Here is a 27,122-nt window from a genome sequence, read left to right on the forward strand (position 1 = left end):
AGGTCTTTTACCTCTTTGGTTAGGTTTATTCCTAGGTATTTTATTTTTCTTTTTGCTATTTTAAATGGAATTTTTTCCTTGATTTCTGCTTCTGCTGTTTCATTGTTTGTGTACAGAAATGCCTTTGATTTCTGGACATTGACTTTTGTATCCCACTGTTTTCCCAAATTCATTTATTCAGTCCAGTAGCTTTTTGGTGGAGTCTATAGGATTTTCCATGTACACTATCATGTCATCTGCAAACAGTGACAGTTTTTTTTCCTCCTTTCCGATTTGGATGCCTTTTATTTCTTTTTCTTGTCTGATCACTGTAGATAAAACTTCTAGTACTATATTGAATAGAAGTGGGAAAGTGAACAGCCTTGTCTTCTTCCTGATCTTAGTGGAAAAGATTTTAATTTTTGCCCATTGAGTATGATGTTGGCTGTAGGTCTCTCATATATGGCCTTTATTATGTTGAGGAATGCTCCCTCTATTCCCACTTTGCAGAGTGTTTTTTATCATAAATGGGTGCTGTACCTTATCAAATGCTTTTTCTGCATCTCTTAATATGATCATGTGGTTTTTGTCTTTGCTTTTGTTTATGTGATGTGTTACATTTACTGAAATGTGAATATTGTACCATCCTTGCATCCCTGGAATGAATCCCACTTGGTCAGGGTGTATGATCTTTTTAATGTATTTTTGGATGTGGTTTGCCAGTCGTCAATGTTCATCAGCAATATTAGCCTGAACTTTTCTTTCTTTGTTGTGTCTTTATCTGGTTTTGGAATTAGGATGATATTGGCCTCATAAAAAGAGTTTGGGAGTCTCCCATCTTTTTGGATTTTTTGGAATAGTCTGTGAAGGATAGGGGTTAGCTCTTTCTTAAATGCTTTGTAGAGTTCTCCTGTGAAACCATCTGGCCCAGGGCTTTTGTGTGTTGGGAGTTTTTTGATTACTGCTTCAATTTCTTTTGCTGTTATTGGTCTGTTCAGGCTTTCTGCTTATTTTTCATTGAGTTTTGGAAGATTATATTTTTTAGAAATTTGTCCATTTCACCTAGGTTTTCAAATTTCTTGGCATACAGTTCTTTGTAGTAATTTCTTACAATCCTTTGCATTTCTGTGGTATCTGTTATAATCTCTCTTTCATTTCTGATTGTGTTTATTTGGGTTTCCTCTTATTTTTTCTTGATGAGTCTGCTTAAAGGCTTGTCGATTTTGTTTATCTTTTCAAAGAACCAGCTCTTGGATTCATTGATCCTTAGAATTGTGCTTTTAGTCTCTATGTCATTTAATTCTGCTCTGATCTTGGTTATTTCCTTCTTCTGCTTGCTCTGGACTGTCTTTGTTGTTGTTCTTGGGTTCTTGTAGATGTAGGGTTAGATTGTTGGTTTGAAAAATTTCTGTCTTTTTTAGGTATGCCTGTATCACTATGAACTTCCCTCTAAGGTCTGCCTTCACTGTGTCCCATAAATTTTGGGTTGTTGTGAGTTCATTTTCATTTGTTTCCAGAAACATTTTGATTTTTTCCCTAATTTCATTCTTGACCTATTCATTGTTTAATAGCATGCTATTTAATCTCCACAATTTTTAGTGTTTTGTGTTTTTTTTCCTTGGGGTTGGTTTCTAGCTTCAGTCCCTTGTAATCCGAGAGAATGCTTGGTACGATTTCAATTTTCTTGAAATTGTTGAGGCCTGTTTTGTGTCCTATCATGTGGTCTGTCTTTGAAAATGTTCCATGTACATTTGAAAAGAATGTGTATTTAGCTTCTTTGGGATGGAGGGCTCTATATATATCAGTTAAGTCCATTTCCTCTAGGGTATTGGTCAATGCTACAATATCTTTGTTATTATGTTTGGAAGATCTGTCCATTTTTGACAGTGAGGTGTTAAAATCTCCCACTATAAGTGTGTTGCTGTCAATATCTTTCTTGAAGTCCTCTAAGATTTTCTTTATGTATTTGGGTGCTCCTATGTTGGGTGCATATATTTACAATGTTTATGTCTTTTTGGCAGATTCCTCCCTTGAGTATTATAAAGTGACCTTCTGGGTCTCTCTTTATGGCCCTTTTTTTGAAGTGTATTTTGTCTGATATGAGTATTGCTACCCCAGCTTTTTTTTTCCTGTCCATTTGCTTGGAAACTTTGTTTCCAGCCCTTCACTTTCAGCCTGTGTAGGTCTTTTATCCTGAGGTGGGTCTCTTGTAGGCAGCATATGTGTGGGTCATGTTTTCTTATCCATTCAGCTATTCTATGTCTTTTGATTGGAGCATTTAATCCATTTACATTTAAGGTTATTATTAATACTTATTCATTGCCATTTATGTACGTGTGTTCCTCTCTCTCTCTTTTCAGTCCCTTTAGCATCTCTTGCAGAGCTGATTTGGTGGAGGTGTATTCTTTCAGACTTCTTTTGTCTGGGAAGCTTCTTATTTGGCCTTCTATCTTGATTGAGAGCCTTGCTGGGTAAAGTAGCCTTGGTTGCAGACCTCTGGTTCTCATTACTTGGAATATTTCTTGCCATTCTCTTTTGGCTTGGAGTGTTTCCATTGAGAAGTCAGCTGTTAGCCTTATTGGGGCTCCCTTGTATCTTACTTCCTGTTTTTCCCTCACTGCCTTTAATATTCTCTCTTTGTCTTGAAATTTTGCCATTTTAATTATGATGTGTCTTGAGGTGGGTCTCTTTGGGTTCCTCTTGATTGGGACTCTCTGTGTTTCCTGGATGTGTGTGACTTTTTCTCTCATCAAATTAGGGGAGTTTCCAATCATTACTTTTTCAAATAGGTTTTCTATCCCTTGCTCTTCTTCTCCTTCTGGTATCTCTATTATATGGGTATTATTGCATTTCATATTGTCTTACATTTCTCTTAATCCCTCTTCATTCTTTCTGAGACTCTTTTCCTTTTCTTGCTCTTTCTTGGTGTTTTTTTTTCTACTTTGCCCTCCAATTCGCTAATTTGTTCTTCTGCTTCATCGATCCTGCTTTTCATTCCTTCTACTGTGTTCTTCAGTTCAAAAATTGTATTCTTCATTTCCTCTTGGCCCTTGTTGATAGTTTCTATTTCCTTTTTCACATTGATACAGTTTTCAGTGAGATTGTTGTAGCTTCCCTGTAGTTTCTGGTAGCTCATTGTGAGTTCATTGAGCTTCCTGATAATCATTGTTTTGAACTCAATATCTGATAGTTGAGCTGCCTCTATTTCATTTTGCATTCTTTCTGAGGCTTCCTCCTTTCCCTTCATTTGGGGATTGTTTCTTTGTTTTTCCATTGTTTGTGAGACTGTTCTTGTGAGCCTCAGCTTCTTAAATTGATCTGTTCTGGTTCCTTGGGTTTATGGTATGAACTTCTGTGATAGAATACCTGTGAGATTCAGTGGTGCAGTGTCTTTTGGGCATCCTATTGTTCACAGCTTCCACCTACTCTTTTTTGTGATCAGTTGAAGGAGTAAGGCAAAATGGTTTAAGACAGCAAGAGAGTGTTCTATGATATTTACAGTAGCAGCAAGTAGAGAAGAGATGGGATATCCTTTGGCTATGTATAGTGCTAACCGTGTAGCACTATGTATAGTGATCTTCCACCCCACTAGCCATGTTTTAGAAAGGATTTAAAGAAGATGAGACTTTTATTGGGGAGGAAAGGATTGTTAGTTGGATCTAGAAAGTTGTGAGGCTGTGGGTAGGGTGGGAATAAAGATTAGTAAGTAGGAGTAGTGTGTAAAAGAATAGAGACAACCCCCACAATAATATAGTTCAGGAAATTGCGAAGTGGGCTGAGATCAGGAAAGGGTGTTGTGTAGTATTTACAATTGTATGAACTAGGTCTTATTTACAGTAATATTAATGCAACAATTATGTGGCTGAATCTATGAGATCTAAATAACAAGAACAAGGAGTATGGAACCTTGAGAGGTGTACTGATGGAACAGAAATGAAGGAGAGTAAATTATCAACACACTGTGACTGAGATTACAGAGGGAACCTATCAAACGACAGTATAACCAGCCAAGCAAGGAAGATTATACAGAAAGAAAAAGAATACCAAAATAGTGTTAAAATAAAAATTGTCAGAAAAGTGAGAAAAAGATAATACAAATTTGCAGTAACTTGCAGGCTCAAAAAGAAAAGGGGGAAAAAAGCAGAAGATGGAATGCAGGAGAGATAAATTTGGAGTGGAGGGAATAATACTAGGATAAAAAGAAGAGAAACATAAGGAACTGAGAGATATAAAAATAATAAGAATTAAAAAATAAAAAGTCCCTTAAAAAAAAAACAAGATAAAATCAAACAAACAACAACAAGATCAAAAAGAAAAAAAAAAAAGAACCTCTTGTTGGTTTCTAACTGGCCAAACCAGTTTTTCTGGTCTTACTGGCTTCAGCAGGCTGAGGGGAGTTTGGAATGCTTTTCACTCTTCTCAGTCAGAACTCAGTCAGTCTCTCCAGTACCATCCCCAGGGCCAGCAGGACCCTGGGTGTGGGTAGGGGCACTCCAAAGCATGCTCTCAGGAGCTCACTGCTGCAGTCTCCCAGGCTCCCGGGCCCGCCCCCACAGAGCTCTTGCATCTTTTCCAGGTGCAAGCTCCGGAGATCGCAAGGGGATACGCCCTCCCCCCAAATTTCACTGTGGTGGGCTCTATGTTCTCGGGAAGCACCCGTGTCTTTGGTAGATTCACAGTGCAAGCTCCAGGGATCGTGAAGGGGCACGCACTTCCACCAATTTCCCCGCTGCAGGCTCTAGGAACCTGCAATGCACCCTGTCCCTTCCAGGTTCACAGCTCGAGAGTCGGGAATCCCGAAGGGGCACGTGCTCCCCCGAGTTCACCACCACAGGCTCCAGAAATCCATGAACACCCACACCCTTTCCTTGTTCAGGGCCGCGAGGTCTGGGTCTTCCACAGAACCACACTCCCACCGGGCTGGGGGCACGGGCACTCGGCCAGGCTGCCCCTAGTCGCACAGGCTGGGGGCACTCATCCCTCCCAGGGCTATGCTTAGGTGCCTGCAGCCCCTGTGTGACTATCTCCCAGTCCAACTCCCCTCTCTGTGCCTTCAAGCAACAAGGCCTCCCCTGGTGCTACTCAATCCCTGTTGTCTGGGGAGGGAGCAGTGACTCTGCTCTCCCGGGTGCCCTGAGACAGACCTGGGAGCACCAGGCCTGGGGCCTGCAACCCCCTGGTCCCCGAGCTGATCCCTGGGTCCCTATTATCCTTAAGGAGTCTCCTTACTGTCTGGTTTTTCAATATCTGCTATAATTTCTGATGTCCTGTTTTCATAAATGTTGCAATAACCCAGGCCCCTTGCTCTGTTCCTCCTCAGATCCAAGAGTTTCTCTCCCTTGCATAGAGGAAGGGGATTACGCTCCCTCTAACAAAGCCACCATCTTCCTTCTCCACCTCGTTATTTTTTTTTAATTGAATAAATTTGACATGTAACACGGTGTAACTTTAAGGTATATAACGTGTTACTTTGGTACATTTATACATTATAATGTGATTGCTGATGTAGCAATATTTATCGCATTGCATAATTATAGTATACTTTATTGTCTATATTATATTGTGCTTTAGATCTCTGTGGCTTATTTACTACTTGTTACAAGTTTGTTCCATGACACACCATCACTCTTATCCACACTACTCCCACCCCCTGATAACCATTATTTTACTCTCTCTCTTTTCTTTTACAGATTTAACTTTTTAGATTCCACATACTAGTGATAGCATTACAGTACTTATCATTCCCTGTTTGACTTATCTCACTTACCATAGGTCTATCCATGCTGTCACAAATGGGAATATATCATCCCTTCTCATGGCACCACATCCTTTTTATCCATTCATCCACTGATAGACATTTGGGTTGTTTCTATATCTTGACTATTGTGAATAATGCTATGATAAACATGGGAGTGCATATTTCTCATCAAAATCATGTTTTTATTTTCTTTGGGTACATACCCAGAAGTGGACTTGCTGGATAGTATGGTATATTTATTTTATTTTTGTTGCCCTTTTAAATTTTTATGTTTTTTGTTCTATTACAGTCGTCCCAATTTTTCCACTTTTGCCCTCTTCCATTCTGCTGCACCCCTTGCTCCCACAGTCAGTCCCCACACTGTTGTCCATGTCCATTGATTATTCATACATGTTCTTTGACTAGTCCCTTCCCCTTCTTCCCACCATTATGCCACTCACACCCTCCCCTCTGGCAGCTGTCACTCTGTTCCCTGTTTTCATGTCTGTGGTTCTGCTTTGCTCCTTAGTTTATTTTGTTCATTAGATTCCTCTTATAAGTGAGATTATGTGGTATTTATGTTTCACCAACTGGCGTATTTCACTTAGCATAATAGTCTCTAGTTCCACCGATGCTGTCAAATAAAGGTAGGAGTTCCTTCTTTCTGCTGCTTAGTATTCCATTGTATAGATGAACCACAGTTTTTAATCCACTCATCTACTGATGGGCACTTAGGCTATTTCCAGCACTTGGCTATTGTAAATAACGCTGCTATGAATGCTACTTGGGGTACATAGGTTCTTTTAGATTGGTGTTTTGGGATTCTTAGGGTATAATCCCAGCAGTGGAATTGCTGGATTAAAAGGCAATTCCATTTTTAGTTTTCTGAGGAAATTCCATACTATTTTCCACAATGGCTGCACCAGTCTGCATTTCCAGTAGAGTTCCCTTTTCTCCACATCCTCACCAGCACTTGTTGTTTGTTGATTTATTATTTTCTGTGGAACTTCCACACTGTTTTCCATAGTAGTTGGACACATTTACTTTCCTACCAACAATGTACAAGAATACCCTTTTCTCCACATCCTTGCTAGCACCTTTTGTCATTTGTCTTACTGATTATAGCCATTCTGTCAGGTCTGTGGTGACATCTCATTGAGGTTTTGATTTGCATTTCCCTGATAATTAGGGATGTTGAGCATTTTTTCATGTGTCTATTGGCTATTTTGATGTCCTCTTTGGAGAAGTGTCTATTTAGTTCTGCCCACCTTTAATTGGATTTTTTCTTGCAATTGAGTTGATTGAGTTCTTTATATACTTTTGATATTAATACCTTTATCAGATATAAAGTTTGCAAAAATTTTCTCCCATCCTATAAATTGTTTCTTTCTTCTTTTGTTCCTTCTGAGTTTGATGTAGTCCCTTTTTGTTGATTTTTCATCGTTATTTGTGTTTTTGGCATTATAAGACTTGTTCTTGATACCATTACCCAGAGAGCCTCGCTCTGCTAGAGGTAAGATTGCAAATGGATAAAAGGAGCACCTACAGATGAGACTGACTCAACCAACAGAATAGTCAACTGTTATCAGAGATGAGAGTATAATCCCAGTCTTTCGATAGTTCACCTTGCTAGTAGTGCAGAGGAAATTTGGAGTTATATGTCACTTGAAAGTCCTGCAACTGCATCTCAAGCACTATACTTGGAAAGGTATTCACAGTTGCTCACTTACTTAGCTGTTCTTACAGTCCTCTGTCTTCCTCTTATACACTTAGGTTACCGCATTCGCCTGGGCTCTAGCACTGACAAGAAAGACACAGGCCGGCTCCATGTTGATTTTGCACAGGCTCGAGATGACCTCTATGAGTGGGAATGCAAACAGCGTATGCTAGCAAGGGAGGAACGCCACCGTAGAAGGATGGAAGAAGAAAGATTGCGCCCACCATCCCCACCCCCAGTGGTTCACTATTCAGATCATGAATGCAGCATTGTTGCTGAAAAACTAAAAGGTACTGAAACCATTCAAGCTTTGTGATTAAAAGAACTCTTTTCTTTGGGGAAATTTAATAAATATATTTGTAGTTTTGGCAGTTATCCTTTGAATTATCCACTAATATATTGTAAACATTTCTTGTGTTAGAGCCTCACGGATAGAGGTGTGCCTAAAGCAACTACAAAATCTGTCCCTGCCACTTGTGTTTCTGGGTTTTTTTTTTTCACTGTCTCAAGGGATGGCACTTTTCTCTCAATACATCACATTTCTAGAAAGAAACAAGTTTTCCCCACTTACCACATAGAAGAATTTTAGCTGTAATCAATGAGTTGGGACATGTAAGCACCCTCCTTTTGTCATGGATAACAAGTTGATTTTGAATTCTAAATCAGAATAAATTACAATGATGAAACTTGATGTGACCCTGGAAAACTCTGGTAAAAATCTCTATCTACAGATGATAAAAAAGGAGCTCCAAGAGTAGTCAGTGTACATTCTTCTTAGGTTACTCAAAGACCTAGCTACCACCAACCAGAAGAGGACTTGTTTAATTGCTTTAAATGATCAAATTATTTCACACAGTGTCCATGGAGACTACTAGACATTGGTAAATGAGACTGCTTCCCCTTTAGTTTTGGTTCTTTTTCTCTTGCTTGACCCTCAGAACCATTTTGCTAATTTAACATTAATTGCCCTGCCTAGTCTCCTGTATTATTAGCTCAAATTCAGCCTTTTACATTCTTTGAGTATGGTTGATTTTATTAGATGAATGCTAGTGTTCCATTAATCTTACTGATGACACCAACCCAGCTTTAATGATATGAATTTCACTTCTCCTGCTTCTTATGTTTTAGGCTCAACAAGATGCTGCTAATTGTACTTTCCATAGATCTCATTCAGCAGACTTGTCTGCACCATATTACCTAATGCAGTGACCCTCAGCCAGTGTGCTGCAAGAGACACAGTGGTGTACCGCAAGAATTTTTATTTTTTTATTTTTTTTATTGTTTTTCAATTTTTAAAACATGTAATACCTAACTGTTTAGTCAGGGGCACTAACCTCTTTTCCCTTAGATTGTCAAGCAAAAAAATGACAAGAGCCAATAAAACAATAGCCATCAAGTGTGAGTAAATCAAAATTATAACTATTTTTGTCAGATTAGCAGAAAATACTTTTTGGTGTTCCACAGAATTTTAGTAATTAGTTTATGTGTGTCACAAGATGAAAAAGTTTGAAAATCACTGGCCTAAGGGATTCACACATTTAAGAAATCCTTTGTTTGGATTGATTTTTGTCTTCCTATAAGAGAAAAGCAGAAAATAGAGAGTCTAGAATAGGGTACATAAATAATGGTACATTTTGAAAAACTGGAAAGGCTGAAAGCATTGGTAATGCTTTACCAATCCAAGACTTTACCAGTCCACACTGAACTATTCATATAACACCAATCAGATCAATTAAAAAATTTTAAATGAATTTGTGAGTCATGTGGACCTCAAGCATAAAGCAAGCAAAATGTGGACTATATACAATTAAGAAATGAAAAACTGCTGTAAAAGGAAAACTGGCCTCTCATTATATGTCTACACTGAAAAAAGGCAAGAGACTCAAATTGCATTGAGAGATATTTCCACTGGACACAAGGGTTTCTGACTAGCAAGAGATGTGAAGCCCTAGAATATGCTTTCAATGGGTTGCTAATAGACTCTCCCTCCCTGGAGTTTTTAATAGCAGAATATATAAGTGGCTATCTCAGGAAGCTGGACCAGAAGCTGTGGAAGAGCTCTGCTGCTATTTTAACATTAGAGAATAACTCCTAACTAACTGCATAAACCCACCTGGAGATTTTCTCAGGCAAGTGAAACAGAATGTGAAGAAATATAGAAATACAATGAATAACATCAAAATAGATTATGATTGGGACTGAGTGGAAGGCCTGGGGCTGTGGATTGAATGCAGGAGTGATGTTATAAAGGGTCAAAGATGTGTTTGACCTTTAGGTATAGTGTTTATACCTAAAGAATTACCCATTTAACTCCTTTTTAAGGTTCCTTTTAACACTATAATTCCATACCAAGGAAAAAGTTACTATCAAATTCAGGTTAAATTCAAGTTTACTTTTCCTTATTAAAAAATAATATTATAGACTTCTGAAGTTTTCTCACTGCTAATGCATCTGTTACAGAGAGGTTAAGGAACTTACAATATGTGAAAACTATATCAGTAAAGAAAACTATTTTAAAGGAAAGAATAAACAATTGTCTTTATGAAAAGTCTTCATCAACTACAACCAGTCTACTTTATGAGTCATTTTTTTAGTCTGTCTGCCTGCCTGCTGCCTGTATGCACATGTATGTTCATATACAACTCCTCATCCTTAGTAATTCAATGAACAACCACTGCCAAAAAGTCATGGTGGCCTCCTTGCCAGCATGTTGGGAAAGTAGATTGGGATTTGGTAACATATATTGATTCTAAAACTAAATTCTTTTTGTTTAGATGATTCCAAATTCTCAGAAGCTGTGCAGACCTTGCTCACTTGGATTGAGCGAGGAGAGGTGAACCGTCGGAGCGCCAACAACTTCTACTCCATGATCCAGTCGGCCAACAGCCATGTCCGCCGCCTGGTGAATGAGAAAGCTGCCCATGAGAAAGACATGGAAGAAGCAAAGGAGAAATTCAAACAGGCCCTTTCTGGAATTCTCATTCAATGTGAGTAGAAATCAGAGTTGTTCTGAAAAGATGAAAGGGCACTTCACTTAGTCACCACTTTTTATGCACAGGAACCAATCCTACATAGCCATTCTGTGTCAAGGGGCAAGGTTTATTCATTGCCTTATGCTCTCCTTAAATTACCAAATGCCTAAGCTCCAATTTCGCAAGATACATATGGGGACCTCCTACGTTCTTTTTCTCTGGTATGTCTGCTTCAGCTTCTTAAAAACAAACAATGACACTTAGGCCAGAGTCCTGTGCTTCTACTTTGGCTTGTTCTCAAGTTACAAGAAGCCTCAGGCCTCGGTGAAAGTTTGGTATTTCGTTGCTGAAGTTAGAATGTAGCATCAGCCCTGGCTGGTGTAGCTCAGTGGATTGAGCACAGGCTACAAACCAAAGGGTCACCAGTTCAACTGCTAGTCCGAGCACATGCCTGGGTTGCAGGCCATGTCCCCAGTAGGGGGCGCATGAGAGGCAATCACACATGGGTTTTTCCCTCCCTTTCTCCTTTCCCTCTTTATCCTCCCCCTCTCTCCAAAAATAAATAAAATCTTTTTAAATTTTTTTAGAAAAGAATGTAGCATCAGCATTTGTAAGATTTGCATCATTATTATCACATAATATGCTTTTTAGTTACTCAATTTTAGTAATCAGTGTAATCATATTTCACAATGTGACTGAATAAAAGCCAAATTTGCTACTTCAATCTTTTGTTTTTAGTTTCCTTTCTTCTACATTTCTTTTGCTGTCATGGACACTGGGACATCTGGGAAACCTCTGAAATGGCCATTTTTCAAAAAGAAGTACCACTCTAAACCTACCCAAAGTCTCTTACATGACACAGAAAAATTATCAACTAATGTTTTACTTCACTATACTGCACTCATATCTTTTGAGTAAGGAACTGTATTCACCTTAAGAAAAAGGGTGCAATTTTATGATTTTGCTTTTAAACAGTTATGGCCCATTCTTTTTATACTTGAATTCCCATACTTGACTCATATGTAATTGGAATTAAGTAGGATTGTTTAATTTTCCATTTATACTTTGAAAATATATATGGGCATAGAATCCAGGAAGAGAAAGCACATGTTTCTAGGACTAAAGGATATAGGAAAATAGAGGATCAAGTATCCTGGGGATATACATTCTTAAATCATTGGCACACAGGGTACAAACTGGGCTATAAAGAAAGAAACAGCAACCTCTGGATTTTCTTACTGTGAACAGCAGCCATGCAGAGGTTCTTGTCCTTTCCTTTTCCTAAAAACATCATGTCTGTTTCAGTTCTCTTAAACTTGTTAGGATAAAAGTCCCAGAATATTTGTATATTTTCCCTTTTGACATTTTAAGAGACCCTGAAAAATACTATCTAGGACTGCACTTATACATTTCATTTCATAATTTCTCTAGTTAACAAGCCTATCCAACTACACTTACAATAGATTCTATCCATCTTAAGTTTTAATATAATGTTTCTGTTAAACATAACTCATAATAGTATAAGGATGGATTATATGGAAGTGAAGCATCTGGGCTCATTTTGGAGAGCTGGTTTATGAAAGAAGTAAGTGGTCACAAAGAGCTGGTACAGTCCACTGCTTGCCGCCATGCTGTGTGGAGTCAGTAGCACTAAATCACATTCACCAGGTTCCTTGCCTCTCCTGGGGTGAATGGATACAGACTGTCTGTATTAAAACTTCTGTCACCATATCACGTCAAACCTTCTGGAGTTCACATTTTCCTTTCTGCATATTGATATCTCTGTCATTGAGTCCCCTTTAAAATCATAGTACCCCAACACACATAGCTTTTTCTGAGTATAAGTATAGCCTAGTAATGTCATATATGAAGGTACAATAAGTCTAATGCTTCTCTTTTATTTTTTCATCTCTTTTGCCATCCCTGGATGATATCTCTGGCCTGATTCAACTGCTGATCTGATGCTGCAGTTGAGCAGATAGTAGCTGTGTACCATTCTGCCTCCAAACAAAAGGCATGGGACCACTTCACAAAAGCCCAGCGTAAAAACATCAGTGTTTGGTGCAAACAAGCTGAGGTGGGTAGCTTTTTCTTTGGTAACCCCCGAGGGACACAGATGCTTTCTTTAACAAGTTATTGATTAGGAGTTTAGCCAGAATTAAATAGTGTCAAGCTCCCATGGACCTAATAAAGCACCAAAACATGTTCTATCACCTGTCACTGTGTCCAGACCACCTGTGCCAAAAGGGTAATAAATGTGCTCATTCTGCTGGATGGAAACCTTAATAGTGAAAATGTATTGGGTTGGCCAAAAAGTTTGTTTAGTTTTTTTTTCCTTAAGATAGCTCTAGTAGTACTTAGTTGTCTTTAACTTCATTCAAAACAATTTTATTAGATCATATTGTGACAGCTGTCATATCAGCATACATTAGAAAAAAACTTACCAAAATTGGCAAATTTTTGTGCAGCCATATTAATATTGAAGCTGGAAGAAAATATGCAACATTTTGACATATTGTGCTTTATTATTTTAAGAAAGATAAAAATGCAACTGAAACACAGAAAAAAGACTTGTGCAGTGTATGGAGAAGGTGCTGTGACTGATCGAATGTGTCAAAAGTGATTTCTGAAGTTTCTTGGTACTATTGACATTTTAACCAAATAATTCTTTGCTGTGGGGCTGTCTTATGCATTAGAAGATGTTTAGCAGCACCTGGCCTCTACCCACTAGAAGCCAATAGCAAGAGATAGCCTACATACTCAAAATACCCAAATCAGTAAAATTATTGATGAAAATGAAAAATGTGTCTTTTGTTTTACAGAAAAAAACTAAATGGACTTTTTGGCCAACCCAATAGCTGTGATACTTAAAAGTTTACTTCTCTAAGCTAGCTAGTCTTGGGTACAACAATAATTACTTACCTGTGGATTCAGTGTTTTTATTATTAGGGCTGTCTTACATTTATTAGAGCATCTTGACCATTGAGGCTGAAAGCTGCCTGGTGTTACATTGGAACATTGAAATTTCTGAGCTTCTTTAATCAGACTTGCTCAACCATCTTTTAAGATGTCAGCTCTAAAGATAACAGAGGACTCTGATTTTAGATGAAGGTTGATACATACCTCTCTGTTTGTGCTGAAGTGACATTTTTAGCATAACACTAGAATATGTCTGATGTGATTAGGTTACTATTCTGAATCCAAGATTAAAAACCAAGATAGATTTGTTTTTGGGATGGTGTCACATACATTTCAAGTTCTTCTGACCCAGCCCAGACACATTTGATCTATGTATGCAGCAACTTTTTCAACTTTGTTTCTGAGTCCTCCTTACCAATCTAGTAACATTTTATTTATTTACTTATTTATTTACTTATTTACCTATAGATTGGCATACTCCTTAACATTTAAATAGCATTTGTAAGGCATTTACATTTTCTAGAGCATTTTCATACTGATTATCTCACATACTTCCCAGTAGATGTGGTGTAGTTGGAAAGAACAATGGCTTGGAGTCAGACATGAATCCAAATCATAGCTCTGACATATTATAGCTGTGTGACTTTGAGCTAGTCATCCTTTCTCAGTCTCTATTTCTTCACCTGAAAATTGGAGTTAATAATGAAACCAGTCTTACAGAATTAAATGAGATAAGAGATGTATAGATAGCTTTAAAATATAAATGTCATATAAATGATAAATATTTCAATTTATCATGAGCAACTCCATAAGGACTAATAAGTAGGTAAAGTATCCATGTTTTACAGGTGAGCAAACTAATACAGAGGTATTAAGTGATGCACACAAAATCACACAGCCAGTAACTAGTAAATTCAGGACCAGAAATTCTCATTCTGATATAAGCTGTCTTGTGGTCTTGAGCAAATGATTTAATTTTTGTGGACCTCAGTTCCTAACCTATAAAATGAAGATAATAATCTATTCTTTCTGTTCTTCATGAGAATATATGACATAGTTTCTGTGATAAGCAAAATTGTGAGAAGCGTTTAGAGGAAAATATACCAAACCATATTCATAAACTGTCCCTGAGCCATCAGATTCTCGCCAGGAAAGGGATCTGAGAGTCAATAGAGAGAAGTTCCTGAAGACATCAGCCCAGTGAATAAGTAGAGTCATAAAAATCCAATGATTTTTTTATTGTTTTTAAAAAATTAATTAGGAATTTTAAAAAGGGAGCTATTGTCTTGCTATAACACAAAATAATTTTAGAATCCTAGGGTGTACCTCGTATTGTTGAGCCTCAACAAACAAAATTCAGCATTTCAATTCAAACACTTACTTATACTCTTTCTCAAGTGTTATAACAGGCAATGCAGGATGAGATAGTATTCACTTCCAGGGAGCAGGAAGGATAACAAAAGCGATCAAGTGTAGGAGTAGAATTTAGTACCCTTAATTAAAAATATCCAAACTCTGTAGTGCAGTTTGAATTGTTTAGAAGAATAAATATTGAAAGAAAAATGTTCAGTGTCTTACAATTATAGAAAATCAGTAATAAGTCTCTACCCTTCCTTCAATACACATACATGTTTATCCCTTCTAGGGGGTGGAAGAACCTGCCTGACTACCTTACCCATTACCAAAAGCCCTGCCTTTACAATACAGATGGTCCCAGCTTACAATAGTTCAACTTAAGATTTTTTCACTTCATGATGCTGAGAAAGCAATACACAGTTAGTAGAAACTGTACTTCAAATTTTTAATGTTTATCTTTTCTCAGGCTAGTGATATGCAGTACAATATTCTCTCATGATGCTGAGCAGCAGCAGGCAGCCACAGCACCCAGTCAACCACAGGATCACAAGCATAAAAACCTATACTCTTCAGTGTAATTTGTTGCCAGAGGTTTTTTGGATATGGTGTTCTAAGAACATTTAAGATAGTCTAGGTTAAGCTATGGTGTTTGGTAGCTTAGGTATATTAAATTCATTTTGACATATGATATTTTCAACTTACAATGGCTTATCAGGTTGTAACCACATTGTAAGCGTAAGAGCATCTAAATTGCCTTCTTGTGGGAGGAAAGCAGCCTCTGGTTGGAGCACTAACTTGCCTAGGCCACAACTTTTTCATAAATGACTTTGCAATAAAATATTCTCCATGAATATTATTCATCAAGGCTCTTAGCAGTTATATCAAAATAAGGCAAGTTATAACTTGCCTATCTGGTGGATATATATTGGATTTTAATTATCTTCTCAGTAAAGACAGCTATGCCAGTGAGCTGGACATTTCTCTACATCTGTAGACAACTGAGAGCTATACACCCTATCACTTAAAATTGAAACAAAGCTTTCTTGGCAGAGTGATGAGGGTCAAGTATGTGGTAGCATGACTTACCAACAGCTACATGTTTTTTGATATTATTTGTAGAATTTATAGAAACCCAGAAAAATTCTTCCTGCCCATTGGATTGGACTAAATTAAGGTCTACCTAGGATACTTCAATCTTGATAAGTAAAACAGCTGAGAGTGGAACATAGCTCCACTCTCCTTCCTGTGGCATTGCATCCCCTAAACCTAAAAGGCCTCTTCTGTATTATATCAGTGCCTCTTTAAACCATGTTTTTAAACCTCTGTATACTTTCATTTGATAATGGGCAACTCCAAGGATTAAAAGGAGGTATCCTATAGAAAGTGGCAAAACTGTCCTCTTAAGTTGGGGCTGCTGTATAGCACCCCGAGCATCTCAGTGACCTAATTAACTAAATTGTATTTCTTAGACCTAGGAATTGAGGCTAAAACTCCTAAATAGGGGATTTCATCGAGTTACAAGTTTCTGACATTGACCATTTTTTAGCACTTGCCTCTGGGAATAAGTCAGCTGGTAATATCCTCATGTCACAAAGTACCTATTCTCTGTTTCATTGTCATCCTCCCACCAGCAGCCAACACTGCCTTACTATGGTGAGAGAGGTTATGGAGTAAGAATAAAAAGTCCCTGAAGACAGGGAGCACTCACTTTGGTAGCATATACCAGGCAGACTAGTTTGCTAATAAGTCTTTTTCATTGGTTTACTCTCCTGATTTATATGTGTGTGAGGCTCCTGCTGGTACAGTTGGAAAGGCTAATAAAAGTAAGGTAAAGTCTCTCCCCTTACTAAAAGTTAGTATCTATAGTGACTTTACTGATAGTTCTGTGTATTGTGGGAACTCTTTTTCTACAAAATCATTTAAAACCCACATATGTCTCTCACTGAGAAGCTGACCTAGATTAGAAGTTAAACCTTAGATTAGAAACTAGAGCCATGGAAGTAGGTACTAAAAGATACCCACTACATTATCAGAGCAGGAGTAAGCCAGATTCAGAAAATTTTCAAGTCAGCACTGCTGGGTCCTTGCATGACAGGGGTCTTGTGTCTTCTGCCAGCTTCCATAAAACTGTGGAAAGCTAATTTGTATTGTTTGTCAAAAATATAAATTAAGACTCTTGGCTGAACTTCTGATAAATAATCTGAACAATCAATAAAAGCTTGGCTAATAAGTTTTGAACCAAGGAGTACAGAAGACACTTCACAATGGGCGCATACAAGACATAGCAGGGATTGTGGCTCCCCATCAGCCAGCTGGAGGGAGAACCCACCAATGAATGAGCCATCAGAAATCAAAGTCCAAGTACAACAAGAGAGCCCATACAAACTGAATAAATGACATCCCTAGAGCATCCAAATCAGGAGATTAAAGAGCCTCCACCACTGAGTCCCACAGAACACCTACCATAGAGGCCACCCCACAAAGACAGGCAGTCAAAGAAGAGCAATCTGAGATGCAGAAACAAAGAAAAAGAGTCACCTAAAATGGAGAGACAAAGAAAAAAACCCCAATCAAAGGAAAGGAGGAATCCCCAGAAAAACAGCTAAGTGAAATTGAGGCAAGCAATCTATCAAACATAGAATTCAATATAATGATTATAAGGATGCTTGAAGAAATCAGTGAGAACTTAAAGAAACTTTATGGGAGCTACAAGGAACTTAGTGGGAACTATAGCAGCATGAAAAGGGACATAGAAACTATGAATAAAAACCAGGAGGAAATGAAGAATACAATATCTGAAATGAAGAATATAAGGAACCAAAAGCAGGCTAGATGAAACAGAGGACTGAATCAGGGAGCTGGAAGACAAGGTAGAAAAAATAGAACAACAAAACAAAAACAAAGACTAAAAAAGAATGAGGATCATTTAAGGGAGTTTTAGGACAACGTGAAACATAACAACATTCATATCAGAAGGAGAAGAAAAGGAGCAAGGGATAGAAAACCTGTTTGAAAAACTAATGACAGAAAACTTCCCTAACTTGGTGAGGGGAAAAGCCACACAAGTTTGGGAAGCACAGAAGGTCCCAATAAAGATGAACCCAAAGAAGCTTACTCCAAGACACATCATAATTAAAATGGCAACGTATAAAAACAGAGAGAAATGCCTGGTAACATACAAGGAAGATCTGATAAGGTTTGCAGCTGATTTCTCAACAGAAACACTATAAGCCAGAAGGGACTGGCACAAAATAATCCAAGTAATGAAAAGCAAGGACCTACAACCAAGACTACTCTATCCAGTGACTTTCTTAGTTAAAAAGGAAGGTGAAATAAAGAGCTTCCCAGAAAAAGAAGGTTAAAAGTGTACATCTCCACTAAGCCAGCACTGCAAGAGATGCTAAAGGGACTGCTATAATAAGATGAAGAGAGAAAGGGGGAGGGAGAAACACAGATATGGAATAAATGGCAATGAATAAATACCTATCAATAATAACCTTAAATGTAAATGTATGAAATGCTCCAATCAAAAGATATAGGATAGCTGAATGGATAAGAAAACATGACCCACATATATGCTGTCTACAAGAGACCCACCTGAAAAGAAAAGAGCTATACAGGCTGAAAGTGAAGATATAAAAAAAAATATTATAAGCAAGCTGACATAAAAAGAAAGCTTGGGTAGCAATACTTGAGTCAGACAGAATAGATATCAAACCAAAGGCCATACCCCTGGCTGCTGTGGCTCAGTGGATTGAGTGTGGGCCTGTGTACCTAAGGATCATCAGTTTGATTCCCAGTCAGGGCACATGCCTGGCTTATCGTCCAGGTCCCAAATAGAAGGTGTTCAAGAAGTAGCCACACATTGATTTTTCTCTCCTCTTTGTCCCTCCTTTCCCCTCTCTCTAAAAATAAATAAATAAATAAAATATTTTTTAAAACAATGGCCATGAAAAGAGACAAATAAGGTCCCTACATAATACTTAAGGGAATAGTCCAACAAGAGGATATAAATCTTGTAAACTTGTATGCACCCAATAAACAGGCACCTAAACATCCAAGGAAAATATTGGGGATATCAAGCAAGATATCAACAGCAACACAGTTAATGTAGGGAATTTTAACACCTCATTGTCAACAATGGACAGACCTTCCAAACAAAGAATCAACAAGGTCATTGTGGCATTGAACAACACTCTAGATCAAATGGACTTAATTGATATATGCAGAATCTTTCACCCCCCAAAAAGGAAAATAAACATTTTTTTTCAAATGCACATTACATTTTCAAATAAAACACATGGTAGGACTCAAAATAAGCCTCAACAAATTCAATAAAATTTAAATCATATCAAGCATCTGCTCAGATCACACTGGATTGAAACTTCAAATACATAGAGACTGAATAACATGTTATTAAATAATGAAAGGGTCAACAACGAGAACAAGTAAGAAATCAAAAGGTTTCTGGAAACAAATGAAAATGAACACAAAACAACCCAAAACCTATGGGACACAGTGAAGGCAGTACTGAGAGGGAAGTTCATAGCCATACAGGCCTACCTAAATATACTACCTAACTCTACATCTACAAGAACTAGAAGAACAACAATAAACAAAGCCCAGAGCAAGTAGAAGGAAGGAAATAATCAAGATCACAGCAGAATTAAATGTATAGATATTCAAAAAAATACTTAAAGAATCAATAAATTTAAAAACTGGTCCTTTGAAAAGGTAAACAAAATTGACAAACCTTTAGGCAGACTCATCACAAAAAAAAAGAGAGAGGACCCAAATAAACAAAATCAGAAATGAAAGAGGAGAGATTACAACTGATACCACAGAAATACAAAGGATTGTAAGAAATTACTACAAATGACTCTATGTCAATAAGTTGGACAAGCTGGGGAAAATTGACAAATTTCTAGAAACATGCAATCTTCTAAAACCAAATCAAGATGAAGGAGAAAGTCTGAAAAGGCCAATAACAAATAGTGAAATTGAAGGAGTAATTAAAAAAAAAAAAAACTCCCAACAAAAGCCCTGGACTGAATGGATTCACAGGTGAATTTTATCAAACACTTAAAGAACTAACTCCTATCCTTCTCAATCTATTCCAAAAAAAATCAAGAAGAAGGAAGACTCCCACACTCTTTTTATGGGCCAGTATCATCCTAATTCCAAAACCAGGTGGAGACACAATAAAGAAAGAAAACTAGAGGCTAATATCACGGATGAACATAGATGCTAAAATCCTCAACAAAAAACTGGCAACCCAAATTCAACAATACATTAAAAAGATCATACAACATGACCAAGTGGGATTCATCCCAGGGATACAAGGATGGTACAATATTGACAAATCAATAACTGTAAGACACCACATAAACAAAAAGAAAGAAAAAAATCACAAGATCATATCAATAGATGCAGGTAAAGCATTTAATAAAGTACAGCACCCATTTATAATAATTTATAATAAAAACACTCAGCAAAGTGGAAGTAGAGGGAGCATTCCTCAACATAGCAAATGCCTTATACGAGAAACCTACAGCAAACATCCTACTCAATGGGCAAAAACTAAAAGCTTTCCTCCTAAGATCAGGAACAAGACAAGGATGTCCACTTTCACCACTTCTGTTCAACATATAATTGGAAGTCCTAGCCAGAGTGATCAGACAAGAAAAATAATTAAAAAGTATTCAAATTGGAAAGAAGGAAGAAAAGCTGTACTCTAGATGACATGATGGTGTAAATAGAAAACCCTATAGACTACACACACACACACACACACACACACACACACAACTACTCAACCAAATAAATGAATTTGGCAAAATGGTAGGATACATAGTTGATATTCCGAAATCAAAGGCGTTTTTGTACACCAACAATGGAATATCAGAAACAGAAATTAGAGAAAAGCCCTGCTAGTGTAGCTCAGTGGATTGAGTGCTGGCCTGCAAACCAAGAGGTTGCCAATTAAATTCCCAGTCAGGACACATGCCTGGTTTTCAGTCTAGATCCCCAGTTGGGGGCCATGTGAAAGGCAACCACACATTGATGTTTGTCTCCCTCCTTTTCTCTGTCCCATCCTCTCTCTCTAAAAATAAATAAATAAAATCATTTTTAAAAAGTAGGGGGGATCCTATTTACTAGAGCAACAAGAAAAATAAAATTCTTAAGAATAAACTTAACCAAAGAAGTAAAAGACTTGTACTCAGAAAACTACAGAACTCTACCGAAATAAATTAAGGAGAATACAAGTAAATGGAAGCATATACCATGTTCATCAATTAGAAGAATTAACATCATCAAAATTTCCATACCACTCAATGCAATCTATAGAATCATTTGAATCTATAGAATAGATTCAATGCAATCCCTATCCAAATACCAATGACATATTTCACAGATATAGAACAATATTTCCAAAATTTATATGGAACCATAAAGAACTCCAAATGGCCTCAGCAATTTTGAGAAAGAAGAACAAAATAGGAGGGATCACAATGCGTGATATCAAACTGTACTACAAGGCCACTCTAATCAAAACACTCTGGTGCTGGCATAAGAACAGACACATAGGTCAATGGAACAGAATAGAGAGCCTAGAAATAAACCCATGTCAATACAGTCCATTAATATTTGACAAAGGGGGCAGGAACATAAAATGGAGTAAAAATAGCCTCTTCAGTAAATGACATTGGGAGATCTGGACAAGTACATGCAAAAAAAATGAAACTATACCATCAGCTTACACCATATACAAAAAATAAACTCAAGATGGATAAAAGACTTAAATATAAGTCACGACACCATAAAAGTCCTAGAGGAAAACATAGGCAGGAAAATTGCAGATATCCCACATAGCAATATTTTCACCCATACATCCCCTACAGTAAGGGATATAAGTAAAAGAATAAACAAATGGGATTACATCCATCTAAAAAGCTTCTGCACGGTTAAAAAAAGCATCAACGAAATCAAAGGGAACCAACCTTATGGGAAAACATATTAACCAAAGATTCCTCGGAGAAGGGTTTGATCTCCAAAATATATAAAGAACTCACATGACTCCACACCAAGAAGACAAGAAATCCAATTTTTAAAAATGGGCAAAGGACCTGAATAGACACTTCTTCAAGGAGGATACACAGAGGCCCCAGAGACATATGAAAGGATGCTGAGCGTTACTAGCCATCAGAGAGATGCAAAGTGAAACCACAATGAAATGCCACTTCATACCAGTCAGAACAGCCATCATAAATCAACAAACAAGAGCTGTTGAGGTTGTGGAGCAAATACAACCCTAGTACACTGTTGGTGGGAATACAGACAGGTACAGCCACTGTGGGAAACAGTATGGGATTTCCTCAAACAACTAAAGATGGAACTGCCTTTCTTTTATTTTTTAAGTGTATTTTATTGACTTTGCTATTGTCCCATTTTTTCTCCCCTTTTCCCCCTCCCCCCTGTACCACCTCCCTTCAGGATTCCCCTCCCTTAGTTTATGTCCATGGGTTATACAAACAAGTTATTTGGCTTCTCCCTTTCCTATACTATTCTTTACCTCCCCCTGTCTATATTTTACCTACCAATTATGCTTCTTACTCCCTGTACCTTTTCCCCCATTCTCCCCCTCCCCCTCACTAATAACCCTCCATCTGATTTCCATTTCTGTGATTCTGTCCCTATTCTAGTTGTTTGCTTTTTGTTTTTGTTTGTTTTTTTTTAGGTTCAGTTGTTGATAGTTGTGAGTTTGTTGTCACTTTACTATTCATATTTTATCTTCTTTTTCTTATATAAAACCCTTTAACATTTCATATAATAAGGTCTTGGTGATGATGAACTCCTTTAGCTTTATCTTACCTGGGAAGCACTTTATCTGCCTTTCCATTCTAAATGATAACTTTTAGATAGAGTAATCTTGGATGCAAGTCCTTGCCTTTCATGATTTCCATACTTCTTTCCAGCCCCTTCTTACCTGTAAGTTTTGGGGTGTTTTGTTTTGTTTTGTTTTGTGGAATCAGCTGATAGTTTCATCGGAACTCTTTTGTAGGTAACTCTCTCCTTTTCTTTTGTATTCACTTTATTGTATTATGTGCTTTTGAGATTCTCTCCTTATCTTTAATCTTGGATAATTTAATTATAATGTATCTTGGTGTGGTCCTCCTTGTGTCCAACTTCTTTGAAACTCTCTGAGTTTTCTGGGCTTGCATGTCTATTTCCTTCACCAGATTGGGGGAGTTTTCCTTTATTATTTTTTCAAATAAGTTTTCAATTTCTTGCTCTTCCTCTTCTCCTTCAGACACCCCTATGATTCAGATATTGGAACATTTAAAGTTGTCCCAGAGGTTCCTGAGTCTCTCCCAACTTTTTTTTAATTCTTATTTCTTCATTCTGTTCCAGTTGAATGTTTATTTCTCCGTTTCGTTCCAAATCATTGATTTGAGTCCCAATTTCCTTCCCTTCACTGTTGGTTCCCTGAATATATTTCTTTATTTCACTTTGCATAGCCTTCACTTCTTCCTTTATTTTGTGACCATACTCAACCATTTCTGTGAGCATACTGATTACCAGTGTTTTGAACTCTGCATCTGATAGGTTGTGTATCTCCTTGTTGCTTAGTTCTTTTTCTGGAGTTTTGATCTGTTCTTTCATTGGGGCCATATTTCTTTGTCTTGGAACACCTCTTACATTTTAAGGGGTGGAACCTTATGCATCGTTGGGGGTGAAATGCAAACCATTTTGCTGTATTGTGGTGCTGTATGTGGGGGAGGGGTCAGAGAGGAAACAATGTCACTTGCTCAGCCCTTGCCCTGCTTTCAGTCACTTCCCCTGCTACCCACAAGCAAATTGGTCCCTTTTGGTGCTCATTACTCCTGGGTTGGTTTGTGTACATTCTAGGGCCCTGTGGGTCCCTCCAACGAACTCTTCTGTAAGATTGGCAGTTTCTACCACCAATGCAACTCCCACAGATTTTTACAACCAGAGGTTTTGAGGCTTTATTTTCACACGCTGAAACCCTGGATTGCACAGTCTATCTCACTCCCCAGTGGAACCTCCTGGTTTATCCACATGTGAATTGGGACAGCTTGGTCCACCAGTCACCACCTTGCTGTGTGTCCTCTCCATCTCAGCTACACATCTCCACCCCTCCTACCAGTCTGGAAGAATGTTTCTTCTTTTAACTACTTGGTTGTTGAACTTCCATACAGTTCAATTTTCTGGCAGTTCTCGTTGTTTTTTGTTTTTAAATTGGTGGTTGTCCTTCTTTAGGTTGTGTAAGGGAGCAAAGCATATCTATCTACCTATGCCTCCATCTTGGCCAGAAGTCAGAACTGCCTTTTGATCCAGTGATCCCACTGCTGGGATTATACCCTAAGAATCCTGAATCACCAATTCAAGAGAACCTATGCACCCCAATGTTCTTAGTGGCATTATTTATAATAGCCAAGAGCTGGAAACAGCCTTAGTACCCATCAACAAATGATTAGTACATTTACACAATGGAATACTATGCAGCAGAAATAAAGAAGTAACTCCTACCCTTCATGACAGCATGGATAGAATTAGAGAGCATTGTGCTAAGTGTAATAAGCCAGGCAGTGAAAGACAGATACCATATGTTCTCACCTATAAGTGGAACATAATCAACAAAACAAACAAGCAAGCAAAATATAATCAGATACATGGAAATAAAGAACAAACTGACAGTGACCAGAGGGGTGGGGGATGGGATAACAGGGGAGAAAAAGAGAAGAGGCAAGCAAAAGAACATAAATAGAGGACTCAGGGGAGCCGATTGACTGTGGGAGTGAGGTATCTGGATAGCAGTGAGCAATGGAGAAAAAGGTGGAACAACTGTAACTGAACAACAATAAATAGAAAAAAGGAAAAAAATAAAAGATACCCCCTTGCATCCTCTCTAATGTGTGATTTATGCCACTAATCCAGAAGAAAAGGGTCTTAGTGATTAATGTCATTCTTAGTGATTACGTAAAATGAAATACTGTGATTGCTAATAAAACTTTCCTGATTTCCAGGCCTACTATTCCAAACTCTGAAGACTGTTTGCAGATCATTTGCATACCCTTGGTTTAGGACCCATTTATACTAACACTAGCTGTTGGTTTTCAGACATCAAAACACATATAACACAATTTGGATCAACATAGTTTGTATTTCCAGTATGTATCATACAATAGACATTGATAAGAACTGGTGTTTGTGCTTCACTTTATTGCATTATGTGATATTGTAGAATCAAATTTCTACATAAGTGCAGAAGCTACCTCCCTATACTCTGCTCCTTTCCATTCCTGCATCTCACCCTTTCCCTACCAAGTATCCTAATAATGTTGAAAGTCTGGGCAAGTAAAATTCTGTTACACAATTGACAAGGAATTTGCTTTTGTGATAATCAAGTTTCTATAAAAACATGACTACATAAAAGATTGATTTATGATCTGCTTACTTTATGATAAATCAAAAACATCAGCAGGTACACAGATGATTCTTTTCATGCATTTTCTTCTGTCTAGGGTTTCATTTTTATTCTATGTTGAAAGTGTTTTTTCCTCCATTGTGGAGCAGTGTGTAAAATTTCTGAGCTTCAGAAAATTTAACATTAGAATAGACTCAAAGCCATTACAATGCATTTTCAGAAATCACTAACAGTTTACTGTTTACATGAAAAATATCATGGGTCTACTGTGGGCAAGATAGTGATATAGAAAATTTAGGGTGGCTATGTTACCTTTTTTTTGATGTAGTCTATCTGTGACATGACCCACTCAATTTCAGATATTTACAAATGAAAATTTCTTGAAAATGTTTGTCATGTGATTGCCACTGTTGTGGTTTTATTTTTTTAATCCCTACTTGAGGGCCTGTTTTTTGAGAGAGAGAGAGAAACAGTGATTGGTTGACTCGGGATCAAACCTGCAACCTGGGTATGTGCTCTGACAGGGAATCAAACCCACAAACATTCAGTCTATGGGACGATGCTCCAACCAACTGAGCCACACTGTCCAGGTAGCCACTGTTTTGCTTTTGCACTGGATCCAAATGTCAGGATGGGAATGGAGGCAAATTTGGGAAGCGCAGTTATTTCTCATGCTCCCTGAACTTCAGTCGCTCAGAGTCCTCCTCCTACCTATACCTCTGTCCAAGCTAGGTAGAGTACCTTTGTTAGGTAACTGCCACCTTTCAGCCTTTTACTCTGAATGTATTTGTTAGGGTTTGCTTACCAAGGTAGAGTTCTTTTGACCCACTGGAGATTATAGAACACAATGATTCTAGATAAGGGTTCTTATGATAAGGTTGTCAAAGAATTAAAATCTCATTTGGTTTACTTAGAGGTACTGTCATTTACTAAATGCTCTCCATGAGTTTACCATAATATTGTACCCTTTAACCTCTGTTGTTCTCTTTGCTTTCTATCTCATTCATGTGATGTAGTGTTAGATATGTTTAGAAGAGTAATGATACACTCCTTAGTTTCCTTTTAGCTAAGAAAAATAGTCTACTGGTAAGAGGGCTCTAACCAGTTTGCCTGCCAGACTAAATAGCTTAGAGCTAGCTCCCTGTTAGTTTTTCTGACCCTCATTTCATTCTCAACTAAAACAACCAGTAACTCTTGTTCCTAAAGTGTTTTGAGGATTGAGATAAATTTGTCAGTAGGTATGTTATATCTCTAGGGATTTTTGTAAAAGGTGTGATAGACCTCTAGATAAGCTGTATCAGTTATTAAACTTTTTATACTTCTAAGAAGAGATTATGCTTTCTTGCCCATCTACAAACAGAAGCATGCTTTGTGGATGGTGAGCAGCTACAGGGCATATCTTAGCTCTATCAGTAAGATCTTTTTGCCCTGGAATATTTCCTTGTAAGGAACATAATTTACGCTTGAAAAACACAGTAACTTTCCTAGCATTACACAACATGTTGTGAATTAAGGGTTGGTCTCTGCTTATACCCTCTAACAGTCCATATCCTGGTTAGGCAGCTAGGAGAACCATGACTTGTCCTGATGTGGTCAGTTGTACAATATTTGAATTTGTTAGTGTCACACCTCATTAGAATCAACTTTCCAGGAACAGCTCTTTGATGATAGCTAAAACCCAGACTCATGAGATAGAATGAATTCTTAGAAATAAGCAATTTCTTTATTTTACTCTGCACAATGAGTTTCAAATCTTAGCAAACCTCTCTTGACATAGCCCTTTAAGTTTCATTTTTCTCAAGCAACTTGTTGTTTTCTTTTGTTTTAAGTAATGCCCCTGCAGCACATGAGGGATTCTATGTTACTATTTCTATTTTTTGTTACTTCTATTTTTATTACTTCTTAACAATCAGTAATAACATTGAATAGCTCACTTTTTGTAAAGGTATTTTTATTTTTCTACAGTGAAAACTTAACAATTTAGAAATCATT

General features: G+C 37.6%; 1 protein-coding gene across 5 annotated transcripts in view; it reads left to right on the top strand.

The window, feature by feature from the left end:
* ENOX2 (ecto-NOX disulfide-thiol exchanger 2) overlaps window positions 1-27,122 on the top strand; it is a 350,049-nt gene that overhangs the window by 286,024 nt on the left and 36,903 nt on the right. For all 5 annotated transcript variants that reach the window (XM_045852289.1, XM_045852292.1, XM_045852291.1 and 2 more), the window contains 3 exons: window positions 7,490-7,723; window positions 10,208-10,420; window positions 12,376-12,482. In XM_045852289.1, coding sequence (XP_045708245.1) covers window positions 7,490-7,723; window positions 10,208-10,420; window positions 12,376-12,482 — 554 coding nt within the window. The remainder of the gene's footprint in view (window positions 1-7,489; window positions 7,724-10,207; window positions 10,421-12,375; window positions 12,483-27,122) is intronic.

Source organism: Phyllostomus hastatus, unplaced genomic scaffold, assembly GCF_019186645.2.
Source record: "Phyllostomus hastatus isolate PE091 unplaced genomic scaffold, TTU_PhHast_1.1 phas_contig_90, whole genome shotgun sequence".
In the NCBI taxonomy this organism is placed as follows: Eukaryota; Metazoa; Chordata; class Mammalia; order Chiroptera; family Phyllostomidae; genus Phyllostomus; species Phyllostomus hastatus.